Source organism: Pteropus medius, unplaced genomic scaffold (assembly GCF_902729225.1).
Source record: "Pteropus medius unplaced genomic scaffold, Ma_sr-lr_union100, whole genome shotgun sequence".
NCBI classification, from domain to species: Eukaryota; Metazoa; Chordata; class Mammalia; order Chiroptera; family Pteropodidae; genus Pteropus; species Pteropus medius.
In genome coordinates, this window is record NW_024354875.1 from 1,224,540 (window position 1) to 1,241,720 (window position 17,181).

Here is a 17,181-nt window from a genome sequence, read left to right on the forward strand (position 1 = left end):
GCTGGGGTTTGTAGTCCCTTGGACTCTGTTGCGCGCTGGGATCTGTGGTTCCCCGGAGCGCCCTGGAATGCTGGGAATTGTAGTCTCGGCCACATCGCACAGTGCAACCAGCCGTCGTCTCAGATCTCTAGTGAGCCTAGCGGCGGGAGCGGGCCCCTGGAGCCTCTGCAGATCTGAAGCCAACCCTCCGCTGGGGCAAACTCTAGGCAACAAGAGCGAATAAAAAATTTCTCCTGCGGGACTTCCCGGGGAGGGCCCTTCCCATTGACGCTCTTCGTCCCCCTGCGAAGCCGCTGAGTATTTCTATTGGTTTATCGGGATGCCAATCGCGGAAGCGGGCTTTCTATTGGCTTCGGGGCGGGCGCTCCTAGGCTAGGGGGAAGGAGAAGGGATCAGGAGCGGGAGCTGACTGGAGGGAGAGGCCGGTCCGGGTCTGGCCGCTGCCGCTGCTCGCCCGAGGTCTCCAGGCCGGGCTGCAGCTCAGTCCTCGGCTCCGGGGCACCGTCTGCGAGGCTCCGCCGGGCCAGCGTGGGAGAGCCGCGGGCGGCTGCCGCCGCATCATGTCAGCCAAGGACGAACGTGCCAGGGAGATCCTGAGGGGCTTCAAACTGTATCCGCCCGGGAGCGGGGCGGGGCCGGGAGGACTCGGGAGGCGGCCGCTCGCTGAGGAGACTGGCCGGGGACGGGGGCTGCGCCAGGTGGGCACCCGAAGAGAGGCGGTGGGAGGGAGGAAGGGAACGGCATCCCTGGCCCCCGACGGGACCTGGCGTTGGAGGCGGGGAAGGGGGCGTCCTGAGTGAGGAAGGGGACGTTGACGGGAGCCCGGCGGGGTGGAGGCGGAGGAGCCCCGGAATTGGGGTGGGAGAGGCGCCGGACATTGGGAGCTGGTGTCGGGGAGGCCAGCTTGAGTCCCACCTCCGGCTGGCACCCAGAGGCCGGGAAGGGGCTGCGGTCCGCAGGGAAGGGTCGAGGGGGCGCGGTGGGCTGGCCTCGAAGCCCAGCAGCCTCTTTGGCGGGAAGCCCCCCGGGGGAGCAGGGTAAAGTGACTTGGAGCGAGTGACCTTGTGTGGGACAAACGCAAATGCTTGTGTTAAACTCTCTTGGGTTCCCACCCCCGTCTTGCTTCCACGTCCTGTTTCCACAACTTCTCTTCCTCACTTGTGGCTCCTTCCAGGGTTGGAGCAGAGGAAGCGGGGGAGAGAAAAGTCTGAGATCGCCCTCACCTTAACTCTGCTTTGGCCTTTTGAGGCATCGGACGGTCGCTGCTTTCCCCTCAACCCCCCAATTTTCTTTCCAGCGACATGAGGACCCTAAACTTGTGCGTGAGATGCCTTGAGGTGTTTTGGGTTTGCCCTGGAATTCTTGGCAAAGGTATCTGCGCTCGCGTTTGTGCGGGTATCGCGTAGACGTGGTGGAGCTGTCCAGCAATCATTTGATTAGGTTGGGGACACGGTAGGACCTAGTAGGATATAGATACCATTCCCTCAGGCCTGTTGTAGCGTCGGTTGTACAACCCTCTCTCCTTAATATAGTGAGAAAATTTCATGTTTTAATAAAGTGTTGATCTGTAACTAGATAATGTGGATGAAAAAAATGCAATCTTGTACATTCCAATTTGGCATTTTCCTGCTGACCTTAATCTCTTCTTACATCCTGTGCATACAATACAGAACATTCTTAAATTCCTCTCTCAGTGAAAACGTAGTCACCACTTTAGGGCTTCTCCCGTGGAGGTTTTGTAAAGCGCTGTTCTCTGAGCTGCCTGTGTGTTTTCACAATGCCCGTTTCACCCCTGCAAATGTTCATAGTTTTGTCACAATCAGAAACCAATTTGGCAGTAAATTTTAGCACACAAGTGCGAAAGAGTTACAGGACATTTTGGGTGTACAGATGAAATTTTTCAAATGGAACCTGGCCTGCTTATGCTTGTTTTAAAAAACGGAAGGCATTATCACCTTTGCATAATGCCACTCACGATAAACTCTCAATGCTTTTATGTAGTGAAGTTTAGTAACTACCTTTTTTACAGCTCCATGTGCCTTTCCATGTTTCTCTTCGTAATATGAGTAAAATGAGATGGCTGAAGTGTTAGAAAAGCTATGACATGGATTTTATTCTTCCCTTAAGTAATTTATATTGTTACTCAACATGTGTACTGTAGACAGTAAACCAGAGACTATGGAGAATTGAGAGATTTCAGAAACAGCATTTTTGTTGGATTGGAATTAATGTTTTGCCAAAAACAAGGTGAGGTCTTTTTGATGACTTCAGAACAAAGCAGGAGGGAAAGTTTGAGCTTCTCATTTTCAATCTTGGTTCTTGAACCTGTTGAGGAAGAGGCTAAGGGACAAATATGGAAAACGGTAGAAAGCATAAGAACCTCTGTCAGTTGACTAGAAGGGAAGGTGAATTGACCAATTCAGTGATGACATTAGTGGGTCAAGAAACAGACTTTCAGGAAAAGTTTGAGCTGGGGCTGATTAAATTACAAGGGAAGCAGCCTCATAAAAGTTAGCGTGGGAGCAATGGAATGTTCATCCTCTGGTAACCTTTATTGGCATCTGAGAATTAAGAGAGAAAAGGAAAGGAATTCTAGAATTTGCTACTACCTTTGGGAAAAATAAAACTAATGTTTTATTAAGGAACTACCTGACTATTGTCCACCTTTTATTGGGTAAATTGTTTTCTGAGCTTTCGTTTAGAGTATCTGTTCTTGTAAGAAGAGTTTTTACTGCAAAAAAAAAAAAAAATCGCTGTTTTACTCTTCTACCAACAGTATTGACAGAACTCATTTTGTTCATTGACTATGTTGGTCTTTTTAATTTGGACCAGTTTGAACAACAAGTGATATCTTGTTTTAATTTGCATTTCCCTGGATCCCTAGATCCCTGGTTGAGAGCTGTACTAGACTGTACATAGAGCTATACCAGTAATCCTAGACCTGCACACTTGGTTTTGTGTCCTTGTGCATCCTCTTTAACCACTGACTCAATTTCCTCAGTTGTAAATGGGGATAAAAACCTATGTCATAGGGTTATTGTGACCCTAGGCAGAGCATTCAAACTCTGAATCTCAGTATCCATATCATTTATTCAAAGGGTTATTATGAGGATTAAATGAGACTACATATAAAATGCTTAGTACAGAGCCTGGCACATAGTAAGTAGGTAATAATGTTAACTGCTATTGTTACAGTAGTGTTAATATTACTGTAAAACCACTTATTTTTCTGAGATATAACCAATGCCTTCATGCTATTATTCTCTTTTCTTACTGAGAAACTATAATATTTCTGTTTTGCCTCTTTGAAAAAATGATTCAGTTAATAAGCATTGATGTGTACCTGATATTTTATCTTGTTTTCTAGGAATTAATCACATTCCAATTTACTGCAGATTAACAACAACAAAAAAAAGAACTAGTTTCTGAAAGGTTTCTGAAAGCACCTTTCACTTGTGCCCTTGCATTTTCTCTCTATAGTTTAGTCCTGGATCTCCCATATCATCTTTCTCGTAACATCTTGATCTTTGACTTTACTTCCAGTCAAAAATAGTCGTCTTTATATTTTCTAGTCACTTAGATTTCCTTATTAAGAATAGTATAGACTGTTGAACTTTTCTTGAATGACTGTATTGTCTATTAGATGCCTTGGCCAAGTGTTAAAAATGAGTTTGAGGTTTATGGTTTCCTAAAATATAGTCTTTGTCTATCAACCCAAGTTCTGTGAGAGCAACCAAAATATACCACCCATTCAGCCAATAAACATGTTGATCACAGATTGTCTAGTCATGGACTTCATGTAAATTGTGATTGGTAGTTTGTTTTCTAGGATCCTCTGGAATGACTCTTGAGAAGTTGTTATTGTTATCCTTAATGAATTAAATTAATATAGTGTCCTACTGATGGTGTTATTTAGGATTTTTAAATGGGCATTCCTACTTTTGCATTTTGGGCAGGAATTTGGAGTATAGATACTTATAGTCTTCTTCAGACCTTAAAATTTCTTCCCAGGATTGTGTATATGGTTTACAGTGAAATAGTATAGTAACTTCTGGAAAAATGGAACAGAACATGGTAAGACTCTCATGGAAAATTCTGGTTACATCATCACTGTATTTGATAAAGGGCTAGCAGTGGTGTGTGATTTGGCAGCTCTAGGTTCATTCTAGGCTTGACCTCACTTTTGCCTCACAGACTTCCTTTGTCAGCACTCTACACCCACAAATCCCCATGACAGAGGAGGACTTGACTTCTGAATGTATAAAACTTCCTATTCCAAGCTCTAGCATCATAGGAAGGTATTTTAACAGCCATCTTGTCTAGTAATATGACTGTTCCAATGATTGCTTGAATGCTTAAAACACAAATTGTCAAGATTTTAAGAGCAGCATTCTTTTTTTGCTTTTGACCTGCTGATAATTATGAGGCTGAGAGGAAAAGCATATATATTTTCCTGCAGTCCAATATCCATAAAGATTTCAGTGGATTGGACTAAAGAAACACACATTTTGTGGCAAAGAAGGTGATAGTCCCACTGTAAAAACACATGAACTCGTTTAGCGTACAGTGAGGGGGCCACACAGCAAATGGAACTGGTCCAGAGTAGAGGGACTTGAAATATGCCATACATAAAATAATTAGAGAACTGAAGAGTTTTAACCTGAAGATGAAAAGTTTGGCAAGGGACATGAGTATTCTCTTCTAAAGTTTAAAAAACTGTTCTAAAGAAGAATTGAATGTGTTTCGTGCGACTCTCAGAGGAAACACAAGGATAGCAGTTACAGGAGACAGAGTTTATTTCACCCAATTTCTAACGATTAGAGTTACCTGCAAAAAAGAAAAAAAAGAAAAAAATTCTAGAAAGTATTTAAACAGCAGATGGATGCCTGTCCATCAAGAGTATTTCAGAGGGAAATTATGTATGCATCAGATAAGTATTAGAGTAGCTGATCTACAGAAGGACTCAGATCCTCTTCCAACACAGCAGTTCTTTGATTTGGAGACGACTTTTCTGAGTTAACAAGGATTCTTTTCAGCAAGTATTTCTATTGAGATATGTACAGTACCTAAAATAGGCAAAACATTTTTTGTGATTTGATGTAATTAAAGCAAGATATCATTTCCTTTTTGTTTTTCAGACAACTCTTCTTAGATATTTACTGTTGGTGAAGTATTTTGTGTAGTGCATTGTGGATCCACTGATTCAGAGTCATGGAAAAAGCAATTATTGCTTCTGAATTTAGATAAAGTCTAGAGAACTAAACATAAATAACTCTAACATGAATATTAGTATAAATATAGCCACAGAAGAAAGGGGATGACTTAATAATATCTGACATTCCTGTATCTTTTTCAGTTTTTCAAAAGACTTTGATGTATTACCACAACTCTATACATTATTACCCTCACTTTATAGGTAGGAAATTAAAGATTGATGAGGTTATCATTCAGATAAAAGCAGAACCTTAATTTAAACCTTGGTTTGTTTTTCTATAAACTGTTATTTTCTATGATATACCATGATGCTTCTCTGGGGAATTAATTTTTTTACTGTATTATTGATTTTGAGTTTAAAATTTTTCCTTGATGTTTAAGTCACAGATTTATTTTTCACTTAAGAATTGCTCTCTTTCCTTTTGGTTATATCCTCCATATTCTTTGTTTTCTCTCAGCTCTCAGATTTAGAGGGCAGGGTTTAGCCTGGGATAAGGAAGAATTTTTTAACAATTACAGTTACCTAAATAAAAGGCATTTTCTAGAAAGTATTTAAGCAGCATGTATTAGTCTGCTAGAGCTGGTAAAACAAAGTAGCATATGCTGGCGGCTCAAACAACACACATTTATTTTTCAACAGTTCTGGAGACTGAGAAGTCCAAGATCAAGGTGCTAGCTGACTTGATTCCGGGCCGGGACTCAGTTTCTGGCTTGCAGATGGGCTTTTTCTCCTTGTGCCCTCACTTGGTGGAGCAAGAGTAGAGGCAAATCATGGGAGAGTCATAACTATACCATGTGTGGCACCACTACCTGGGCGACAGTTCTGTTTGGAAATGATGGCTCATGGACAGTTTCCTGCTAAATGAAAGACTTTTAAAAAGAGAGGAACTCTGAGAATCTAGCCTGATAATTTTCATGGAATAAGATATGAGAAATTTAATCAGAAGCCTTTGCTTTTGAGCCATCTTCTCTGTGAAGAGCAAAGGCCATAGTGCTGCCACTTACTGGTCACTCAGACATTTGTTGGCAGGGTTATAAGTGCCAGGTAATCTGCTAAACCCAAGAGATACAAAATGATAGCCCAGTTTTCATATCCAAAGAACTTTTATTATATAAAGGAGAGAGAAAAGAGAAAAACAATCAGAATACAATATGGTAAGTACCTAGTAGTGTAAAGTGCTATGGAACCTCAGAGAAAGGATGACTACTGCTGGAGGCATGTGGAAGACTTCAGGATTGTCTTTTGAAAAGGATTGAAAAGTGAGTAGGTGTTGAGCAGTTTAATTTTTCAGATACTATAGAGTAACAGTGAGGAAGGAAAGTGAAGGCATGAAAATGAGGGGAAAGAGTGTTCCAGAGGGAAGTTGGGATCAAGAATGAGGAAGAATGAAAATCAAAAACAAATCCTTGGAATTGCTGGAAATTTCATTCACTCGATGAATAATTGAGACTCTACTGAGAGTCCCATGATACCTTATAGGTCAATGGTGATCTTTTTGAGAATAGCAGATATCTGAGGAAACAAATTAAACTATAATCTGCCAAGATGAGGAAATGGATAATAGATGAAGAAGCGAAGTCACCAAGAAATCTGGTGACCTAGGAAAGCAGAGATTAGAGGAGTGGTCTGAGTAAGTGGAGAGATTTTATTAAAGAATGGAAATCACTTATTTAAGCTCTCCAACTTTGTGCAAGGTACTTAATATCTATTAAAGAAGTATAATGCTTGCTCCATATGCCTTGTAGGGATATTATGAAATGAGTGAAATAATATATGCCAACTCACTTTAAAAATCATTGCTCTACAAATGGGTTATGCTTACTATTACATTGTTAACAATTATCTATCTTTCCTTTAAGTTCAGGGTTGCTTTCTATTTTGCAGATTTTTAGGTGTCATGTGTCAAGGTGTTGATAAAGCCAGAGTCTTAGTGAGTGTTTTTTCTCTAGTTTAGGCATCTGAAGCCTCTTTTCACCGTCTGGGAAGTGATAGCAAAGGAAGCCCCCTACATGATACATACGTCCCATTTGAAAGCCAAAATCATCTTTGGCTTTGCTTTTATTAACTTGAGGAAGTTGATTTTCCTCTCAATACTGTAGCATTCTTAAAAACCAGGTAAAATCCGGGGATCTGTGACTGTGGATTTTGACAGAATTCAAGGCACTATCCTTATGCCTTCAAATCACATGTAAGAAACAGTGGCCAACCTGACCCTTTCGGGAACATGCCCTTGGGAAAGAGCCTTGTATTATCTCTTCCTCGATCAGGAGGTTCTGGGAAGCAAATAAAAATGTAAAGGGAGTCTCTAAGAATCTCTTTGGATATGTCTATTCTAGCATGTTTCTGACCAGTTTCAGGCACATAACAGCACATATCAGTAGAATAATAGGCCTCCTAGAAAAAGAAAGGTTTGTTTCACTGTTTGACTTTGCTAGTGAGAAGATGGTGTTATGTTTCGAATAGTGATCTTTTTTTCATTACTAAATTACTTACCTCCACTGTTTCCCAGGCCAGTTTGGATTTTGATTGTATGCTTTCCAAGCACAGTACCTTTGCCAGGGCTAGAGTATTATTTCATAGGGATCTCACCACTAATTACAGTGCTGCATATTATGTTTCAAGGATACTGAAACCTGGTTTCTCGGGGAAACCATTTATATTTTCTCACCTTGTCCCTCATAAATAGAAAAAATACCACAAGGAAAATCACTGGGAAATTTTGGATGAGAAAGATGTTTAAATGTCTATGAATTAGAATTGGTTTTTAAGAATATACTATAAGGCAGGATGTTCTGTATAACCAATGCTAGTGCAGGAGAAGCCTGGGGGGGGCTTTGACAGAATTGATATTTAAAAATTAATGAAGGTGGGAATAAGAGAAGGAAATGAGTTCAGAAAGTGAGCAAGGAGGAAAGAGTTTGAGAGGAGAGAGATCATAAAGACAGAGTGTTAAAAAGCATAACAAGAAGGGAAAAAAAAAATAGGAAAGCAGAGCAAAGAAAGACATTCCTATGATGAAAATGCTTAGGATGCCACTAAACTGGTAGTCATTGCAGTGGCTTCCGCCCCAGAGGAATGTGAAGGGAGTTTTTCTTCATGTCTATGACCTTGGTATTGAAGCTTTGCCTCATATTCCTCTGGTCTGCCATGGTAGACATTAGCATACATCATTATGTGCTTAGTCAGCCACTTTGCCTCAAAATTCTACTTACCTTGATGTTCCTCAGTCTATACGTAATGAACCACATGCCCATATATAATTTATAGGTACTCTGCCAACTCATGAATTCAACTTAATGCAGAATGAGCTTTTAAATTCTGTGTTTTTACCTGCAATTCGCTGACTGACTTAGCTGCTCTCCTTAGGGAGAATGGGTTTTGCGGGGTTAGTTGATTTGCTTTTTCTTTTTTGCTGAGCTCCAGCTCTAAGGTGCCCTTTCCACAGCCTGCTGAACCCTGAATGAGACGCTCCCCTAGTTTGGCTTCTAAACACCCTTCAGTGAGCCTTGCTTTCTGGTTGCTCAGCCTGAAAGAGATTTCTAATCAACCTCTCTGAGTTGCTCTCTGGTACTCAGTGTGGTTCAGCACATATGTGAGTGCCAATGGGGCGCTGAGCACTGAGAAGGAAGGATAAATAATATACTGCCGATGGAATTTGACTTGCAAACTTGTAATGTATGGTACATTCTGTTAAGTACTGTGAAGCAGATGTAAACAAGTGTGCAGGTGCACTGTAGAGGGATCAAATAGCTTTGCCTGGAGTGTATTGGGGACCACAATCGGAGAGGAGGTTGCTTTAGCACTGGATCTTTAAGGAGAATACTGGAGAGTGGGATGCTAGTTCTAGGCAGAGGGAGCAGTGTGTGCTGAGCACTGAAGCACAAGAACATAATGTCTTTGGGAAGTGCAGCAGTTAGGCCTGGCTGGAGGATAGAGGGCTTCTAGGGGCTAGGGTAGGAGATGACTCTGAAGAATGGACTGGATAGCACAGACTAGACTTATTATCTTCCTCCAATAAGCTTTGATTTACCCTCTTGACTTCTTTACCCCAGGCTTATAGCAATTTATTATACCTGCTGCCCTCCTGGTAGCCTGTTGATTTCCTGTTCTGTATCAAATTGTCCTTTCTACTTGACACTACCTTCCAATCTCACCCTTCTCTATTAACTTATAACCCTTTTTTAAAAAAAATCAGCATTCCCCAAATCTGTTTACAAAGCCTAAACTTTATATATTCCTCAGAAACATGTATGTCTGAGGATGGAAAAGCTTTTTCTTATTGTACACTCGCATAGGATTAAACGGACTGTGTCAAGAGCAGAGGTCTTTCTATCTTCTAGAATAATGCTTATACTATCACTGGTAAAAACCAAATTTTTACTTCTAATTCTTCCAATATTTTTATTCAATAAATGAAAATGAAAATAAATGAAAATGAATTATTAGAAAAATGACATACAAAATAAAAGTTGGAAATTTTTATTATTAAAATCAACAAATTACTCTGCTGAATTGCTATTAAAAATTTTGAACTTATCTTGTCACAGACTGGTAGATGGATTCACAGACCAGCACCAATCTGTGGACCACATTTTGAGTAGCACAGCTGTGTAATCCCCAATACAACTTGTGCCTGATACACGGTAGAACTTCAGTGCATGTTTGGGGAATAAATATGTGAATGGGATGTTTAGCGTGATTATGGTAATAGGAAGGAAAAAGTGACAGTAGCAGCTCTCTTCGGAGAGTTGGAGAGAAATGATTAAGTGAGAAAGTAAAGAGTACTACAGTAATGTTACCCCCACATAAAACTGTTTCTCATCACTCTCTGAATGTCATTCCTTTGGCTCTCTAGCGTGGCAAACGAATACTAGGAAATTACTTACCTGAATTTCTGAGATATATTCGTTTTGATCTTGCCAAATTTATAAAACTTACTCTAAATGTCTGCAGAAAAATGTCAATCCACTTATCTGAACTAGCTCTCTTGAGCAAATCTACAGATGGCTAGGATTGATTTCAAAACCTTACCCCTGCTCTTCAAATCAAAGAGTCTCTCCATGTTGTAATATGGACCAAGCTGCCAAATGTTTTTCCTGCCTGAGGTTTCCTCATTTCCTTGTGTGTCTTCTCAGATTAGCTGAATAGAGTAAGAAGTCTTTTTATCCAAAACTTTGTAGCAAACACTCTTTCTCTGTCAAGATTGCTTACAACAGAGCAAATTTTTAGTTCTTAAAAGCAAATTATAAGACCCTGAATCCCCTTCAAATAAGAGGGATTCATGGTGTCATTCAGGGGATAGAAAAGCAGGTGGTCTACTTTTTAATATGCAAACACATAGCTGCATTTGAAAATTATCTTGAAATATGTATACTTAACTAATATTGAATGCAAGTTGTAATAGAGCAGTCTTATTTTCATAAATAGAATTTTGTGTTCATTGTAGATCAGTGCAGCATCAATAACTCAATACATCGTCCTCGTTCTCTACTACCATAACCCGAGAGAACGCTGTTAGGAAGGGCAAAAAAAAACACCTTTTCATAGTATATTTGGGTGTCTGCCTGCCTCTCATCAGTTCCTTCAGCTCTTCTAGGACTGGAGGCCTGTCCTCACAAAGATACTCAGGACCCTGCAGCTGCCTGAAGCCACTCTCTTTTCAAGAGTATGTATCGTGCACAGGCCTCTAGCTATGTTATTTTACTAGCTCTGAGTTCCTGGGAAAGGTATTCAGCTTCTGAGAGCACCACTGTTTCATGTGGGGGTCAGTATTAAATGAGATAAGCTTAAAAATAGAAAAGAGGGGCTCTTAGTTTAGTGCTTGGCATATGTATTGAATTTAGGTACTCAAGTATTAGTTCTTTCACTGTCTCCTCTTTTTTGAAGACTAGCTTTAAGCGATAAACGTAGCCAGATGCCAGGAAAGGCTGGAAATACTGTCCACTTTTTTCCTGGCCTTATACTGTCTGCAAGTATCGAGTTAAACAAGACTGTTAAGAAACTAACTCTGATAAATGTAAGAGTCAGGACTTTGTCTGCATTGGTAATGAACCATGGATTAAGAATTTTTGACCTTTATAGCCAGTATTAGGCTAATACAATCAATGGGGTTTCCCTTAGCCTTTGGAGATTTTAGAGAAACTCGGAAGACAGACTAGAACCTGAGTTTTGGACTGATTTCTGTTCTCCCAGTCCTGACTGGACCAATCGTCAAATGGCAACACTACTTACCATTCAAGTGTAGAAAAGACCAACTCCTCAACTGGTACTAGATCTGTTACCTCGTCATTGTTGTGGCTTTATTGATTTTATGTAGTTTGATGTGGTTCAGTAATTTCTGGAAAGCTTGCCTAACCTAGAAAATAGTGTTTCTAGTCATGTATCATGTCCTCTTTATAAATATGTCTTTTACCCATCAAGGATATGTAATTAAAAACCAAGAATCAGGAACCCCAAAAGTAAATGAGTTCTGACCAGTGTAATCCACTAGCAGCATAATCTGAGCTGACATTCCACAGCACCAAAAGGCATCCTGTATCCTGCAGTATTTGGAAGTGCCTTTCTAGCCTCATGTCCTGGAGGGACTGGACTGCTCTATACCATGAGCTCAGGGATCATGATTTACTCATCTTCTATCTCCCGGTCTCTCCCCAGTACAGACTAGGCATACAGGATAGCTGATCATATCATATGAATGTTAAGAGAATGGATGTTTAAATCAGGCAGTCACAAACCACCTTTATGACTTATGGCTTTGTGACCTTTGAGCAAGATGCTTACCATCTCTAAACCACAGATTCCTCATCCATATAAGAGCTATAATAATAATGCCTATTTCATAGGGTTGTGAAGATTAAGATATGGACTTAGCACTTAGCCAATATCTGGCACTCAGTACATATTAGCCATCATCATACAGTAGATAAGTGCTGAATAGAAAGATCAGTGGTATTGTCATGATTATGTGTGTTTCTGCCAAAGGTTTTTACACCCAAGAGATGTGTCACATGAATCATCTGACAACAGAATTCTTTCCATTTCTTAGTAAAGTCTTCCCCTTTAGTTTCTTCTGTTCATTTAAATAGAAATTTACTTAGATATGGCCCATTTGATAAGGAATGTCCCATAAAGTATACCACCAGCTGATTCATATAATCGCTCCAGGTAATTTTATATGAAAGTTTTCCTATTTTATTGCTTTTAGAAATTATTTTGGAGGAATAAAATTCTGATGGTGACTTATGAATATTTTTATATTAAATATTTAATTTGTCACTCTAAAACATATGCTAAACATTTCCAATTTCCATGGGAAAGCCCTCAGGGGAAAAAATATCTTTTTATTTCTTTTTTTTTTTCATCATATATCTCTTGAAGTTTAGAAATTTGAAGAAGGGTATTGCCAAGAAGCTGCAAAGAGACCCCATGTTTGAGCTTCTTATTCTCTCTGAACACAGAGAGAAGCATTTGGGCAAATAGTCCATTGTTTGTTGTTGGCTCCTAAAGCACTGCCAGGGGAGATGTGTACTCCTGGGGTCTCTTCCGTGTCCCCAGAAGGGAGCTGGAAGGTGGTTATTAATCTGCACCAACTTCAGTTTGTTAGCCGTGCTAGATCCCAAACATGTCTTCAGCAGAGAAATAAATTCTACAGGTCCCCTTAGAGTGTTTCTCTATCCTTTTCCAGCACTGTAGCCAAGGGTTTCAGTTTTTCCATATCAGTGTTGTAAACATTTGATCTTTTTCTCTCACTGCCCACCTCTCTTCTGCCCCATGCTTTCTTGCCCTCCTCTGTGCATATAAAATATTTTAGCTCCAATGACTGTTTTCCCCTGAAAAATGTGTTGTGATTTCAAACTTTCAGTTCCTTAAAATCTTATTTCCTACAAACATCTTTTAACTCCCAGTATCAATTCTTTTTCATTTAATTGCAGACAGTATAAGGCCAGGGTAAAGGTGGACAATATTTCCAGCCTTTCCTGTAGACCACCCCTTCCTGTCTGGTGGTATAGAATATGGTCTTCAATGTCTATAATTTTTTCTTTTCATCCTTTAAAAGTATTTTCTTTCCCAGAAGCCTAAAAGCTACTCAGTCTCACCCCTGGGCCAGTAACATGGGCATCACATACGAGCTCGTCAGAAATAGGATCCCGGGTTCTACCCCAGACCTACTCAGCCAGAATCTATATGTTGATAAGATCCCCACGTGACCTGCATGCACATAAAAGTTTAAGAAAACACTGCTATAAATCATGTTTTGCTCAAGTAGTGTTCTCAATCCTAGCTGTTCAGTAAAATCACCTGGAGAACTTTGAAAAATACTGATGCCTGGGTTCTATCTCCAGAGATTCTGATTTAATCGGTCTGGGGGTGGTCCAGGCATTGGGAGTTTTAAACAGTCCCCAGGTGATTCTAATATGCAGCCAAAGCTGAGAACCACTCTTGTGCATGAATCTTATTATTTGCCCTAGTTTCTTAGAATATCATTATATGTAAATCAGTGCAAGACAAATATAGACACCAAAATATTAAATGGCAATCTCCGGATTATAGGATTGTAGCTATTTATTGTTTTTTGTCCTCTATTTTCTAAACTTTCTATAATAGTCATGAATTCTTTTGGTAAAGAATCTTCATATGTGTATATATGCTTTTTAATAAAAGGAATCATGTTCTATATGTTTTATAAACTGCTTTTTAATTTTAATCTTTTTCACATATCAGTATATTACAAATATTTTCTGATAACATGAAATATCATTTACTTTTATATTGTTTAAAGTGATCCTGACCCAGGATGACTGGATTTTCACCTTAAAAAGTATTTTTACATGCTGACTGGGGTCTTTGAGAGACTGGCCAGTTAGCTTTTGGAAACTTTTAGTGTTTGGAAGCTTTCCTCGTCCACAGAAGGAGAGATGTTTAGATGGAGATGTCGAAACTAAAGTGAGATCAGACCAGACCTTCTCAGAGGCTTTTGCAACTATCGTCAGTCAAGTACCAGCATTTCTTTGAGCTCTTAAACCTAACACATAGAGTTTCACTTTACCGTCCCAGAAGATGCTGCACCACAGGGAATTCTTAATGATGTTTAGATTGCAACCTATGTTTCCTATTGGAGGGACTTATATTTCTAAACTTCCTCTCCAAATCCTTTTGGTTTAGTTGGAATTGTGCTTTAGGACAACTAATATCTCTTACAGTTTGAGTTTCTTCTGCATCAATCAAGTTAATCAAATCATGTACATTATGACATGGAAAGCCAGAAAATCTTTAGAGAACCTCAGTGGTGTATAGTTGACCAAGCTTTGTTGTGATCAAAGAAAGTCAAGTTCATCCCCTTTCCCAAACCTCGGAATAAATACCAGTTCTACGACTTCAAAAGAAAAAAAATGATCTACCTATAAAATTCTTCTGTCCTTAACCCAATCAAGTTGCATTATTTGGGAAGAGAATAATTTTGCTAATGGTCTCTTCACAATCAGAAGAAAGGAGATACATTCTGCAGCTGGAGAACCTTTTTGAAGATGCATAGTAGCTTACTCTGCAGGAGAAAAGTTCAATTTGTCATCTTTTTACCTCATTTAACCTTTTCTTTACCAGAATCTGTATATAAAAGGTTGAGACGTGTGGTGTTTTTAGTTTCAGAGAAATAGGCTTAATATTTTATTCACAGAATTGTAGTTCTGACTAACAGAGCTTTTAAATTTAGCATTTTTTCTGAGGAGAAAAATTCCCAGGTGCTTCACAACCTGAAGACTTCAGGAGCTGTACATGTTGACTAGGGATGCGTGTTCCCTTTGAGTAGTGTTTGATCTGAGTTTGCGCCTTAACCTGAGACAGTAGTGCTATCAACCCTGACTATCTTGTCTGGATATGCAAAACAGGAAGGGACAAGACACCTGGGTATAGTACAGAACTGAAAGGTGATACAGGTTTGTGAGTGTATATTCAGCTTTGGAGGCATGTTTTAGACACCGATACTTATCTTATCTCACAAGACCAGATCACTAGCAAGCCGAAGATGGTACTTTGTACAAGTCTTCATTACAGATAGTCCTTCTCACATTGCATTGTAATTATTCTTTTACTTGGTGGTTTTCCCTACCTGGGGGAGAACTCCAAGGAACATGCACAGGGATCATGTCTTATTAATCATAGTATATCTTAGCCCTGAGGTTAACACTCATAAATATTTAGTAAATGTTGGATAAATGAAATGTCCAATTCAGCCTTGTTATAATTCAAAACCCTTAGGTCATATCTAGATCTGGGTTAACTTGATTTTTTTTCTTTTTTCTTTTTTTTTCTTTCTTTTTCTCTCTTTTTTTTTTTAATCAATTTTAAGTTGATCATTACTTAACACCAATGTTTAAAAACTGTAAAGTAGATGACTATTATGGACATTCTGGAAGGAACATAATTATGAAAACTTCTATGTAAAATTCCATCAAAATTTTGGGGTTAAATTTTTAGACCACATTTATTTCTGTTCAGAACGATACTGTATTTTGATACTCTGTCATCATAGTGCCTTAACTCTTAAGTAATATACAAAAGCACAAATTAAGAAAGAATATCTGGCCACCGATGTTAATATATTAGGTAAATTAAATAGATGAGACACATCTTTGATTTTTGGGTGCTTAGCAAAGTTATTGCCTTAAAGCATTATTTTGACTTCTTAAACGTTAGTCAAAAAGTTGTGATAGTCAGTTTGGAATATGTTCATCCCGAGTAACAGTTTTTTTATTTTTAAAAAATGAAATATATGAGATTAATGTAAAATATGTATTATACTATATATTAAACTATGTTTCAATATGTACCAAATTACTATTTAAAAATAATTTCAGTCTACGGCCATGCCACCCTTAATGTGCCAGATCTCAGTTGATCTTGGAAGCCAAGCAGGGTCAGGCCTGGTTAGTACTTGGATGAGAGACCACCTAGGAATACCGGGTGCTGTAGGCGTTAATAAAATAAAATAAATAAAAATAAATAAATAAAAATTGTTTCAAAAAGTATATGTAAAAGAAAAAAATTGTAGTAAAATGAAAGAATATTCTATACAAGAGTGATTTCTTTAAAAACTTAGAAGGTGGCTTGGTAGAGCAACATCTGGGTTCTAATCTATCTCTACTTTTCACTAGCTTTGAGGCTTTAAATAAGCCTGTTAACGTCTCTGAGGCTGTTCTTTAAAATGGAGATGATACCTGCTTCATCTATCTGGATCAGCAGAGATAGTATATATAAAACTGATTTATAAACGTTAAGGTGCTATGCAAATGAATAATGGATTTCAATGCTGGCCTTAGTAGGTTTGATAGTCTAATTCTATATATTTTTTTATCATTAAATCACTGGTTTAGAAAACATTAAGGTGGAAGGTATATAACTACTATTAAGCTTTTGAGAAATAACTGCTATTAAGCTTTTGATACATCTACGGAGTTCATGTGCAGACCAGACATATTTTTGTCATTTATAAAATAAAACTGCAAAAAAAAAAGGTGGAACAGATTGTGTTAGATTCTCCCTAGTGTTTTTTTCAAGTTTTATTGAGATATAGTTGACATATAATGTGTTTTTGTTTTTTATTTTTCGGAGTAGATTTAGGCCAAGAATATATTTCATCTTAGTGCTAGATTCTTTGTATTCCTACAGACCCCTTTTTCACAAGCTTACTAAGTGTCTCTCTGATTCTTTATTGAATTTTTGCTTTTTGAAATATTGTATGACCCTTTTGTTAATTTCAAAGGCCTTGATAGCACTATAATTCTTTTTTAAATATTTATACAACAATTTTATTGAGATATAATCCACCCTACTATACAATTCACCCATTTACAATGTACAGTTCAGTGGTTTTCAGTGTATTCACCATGTTGTGTAACCATCAACTCAATCTTTTAGAACATTTCACCATCTCAAAAAGAAATCCTGTACCCATTAGCAGTCACGCCCCA

General features: G+C 38.8%; 1 protein-coding gene and 1 pseudogene across 2 annotated transcripts in view; both read left to right on the plus strand.

Moving 5' to 3' along the window:
• Nucleotides 1-364: 364 nt before the first annotated feature.
• Nucleotides 365-17,181, plus strand: part of PDE6D (phosphodiesterase 6D) — a 40,775-nt gene continuing 23,958 nt past the window's right edge. Inside the window, exon 1 of one of the 2 annotated variants that reach the window (XM_039855957.1) lies at nt 365-610. In XM_039855957.1, coding sequence (XP_039711891.1) covers nt 561-610 — 50 coding nt within the window. In that variant the 5' untranslated portion in view covers nt 365-560. The remainder of the gene's footprint in view (nt 611-17,181) is intronic. The other variant, XM_039855956.1, reaches the window with a different exon arrangement.
• LOC120597376 (uncharacterized) lies at nt 16,068-16,186 on the plus strand (annotated as a pseudogene).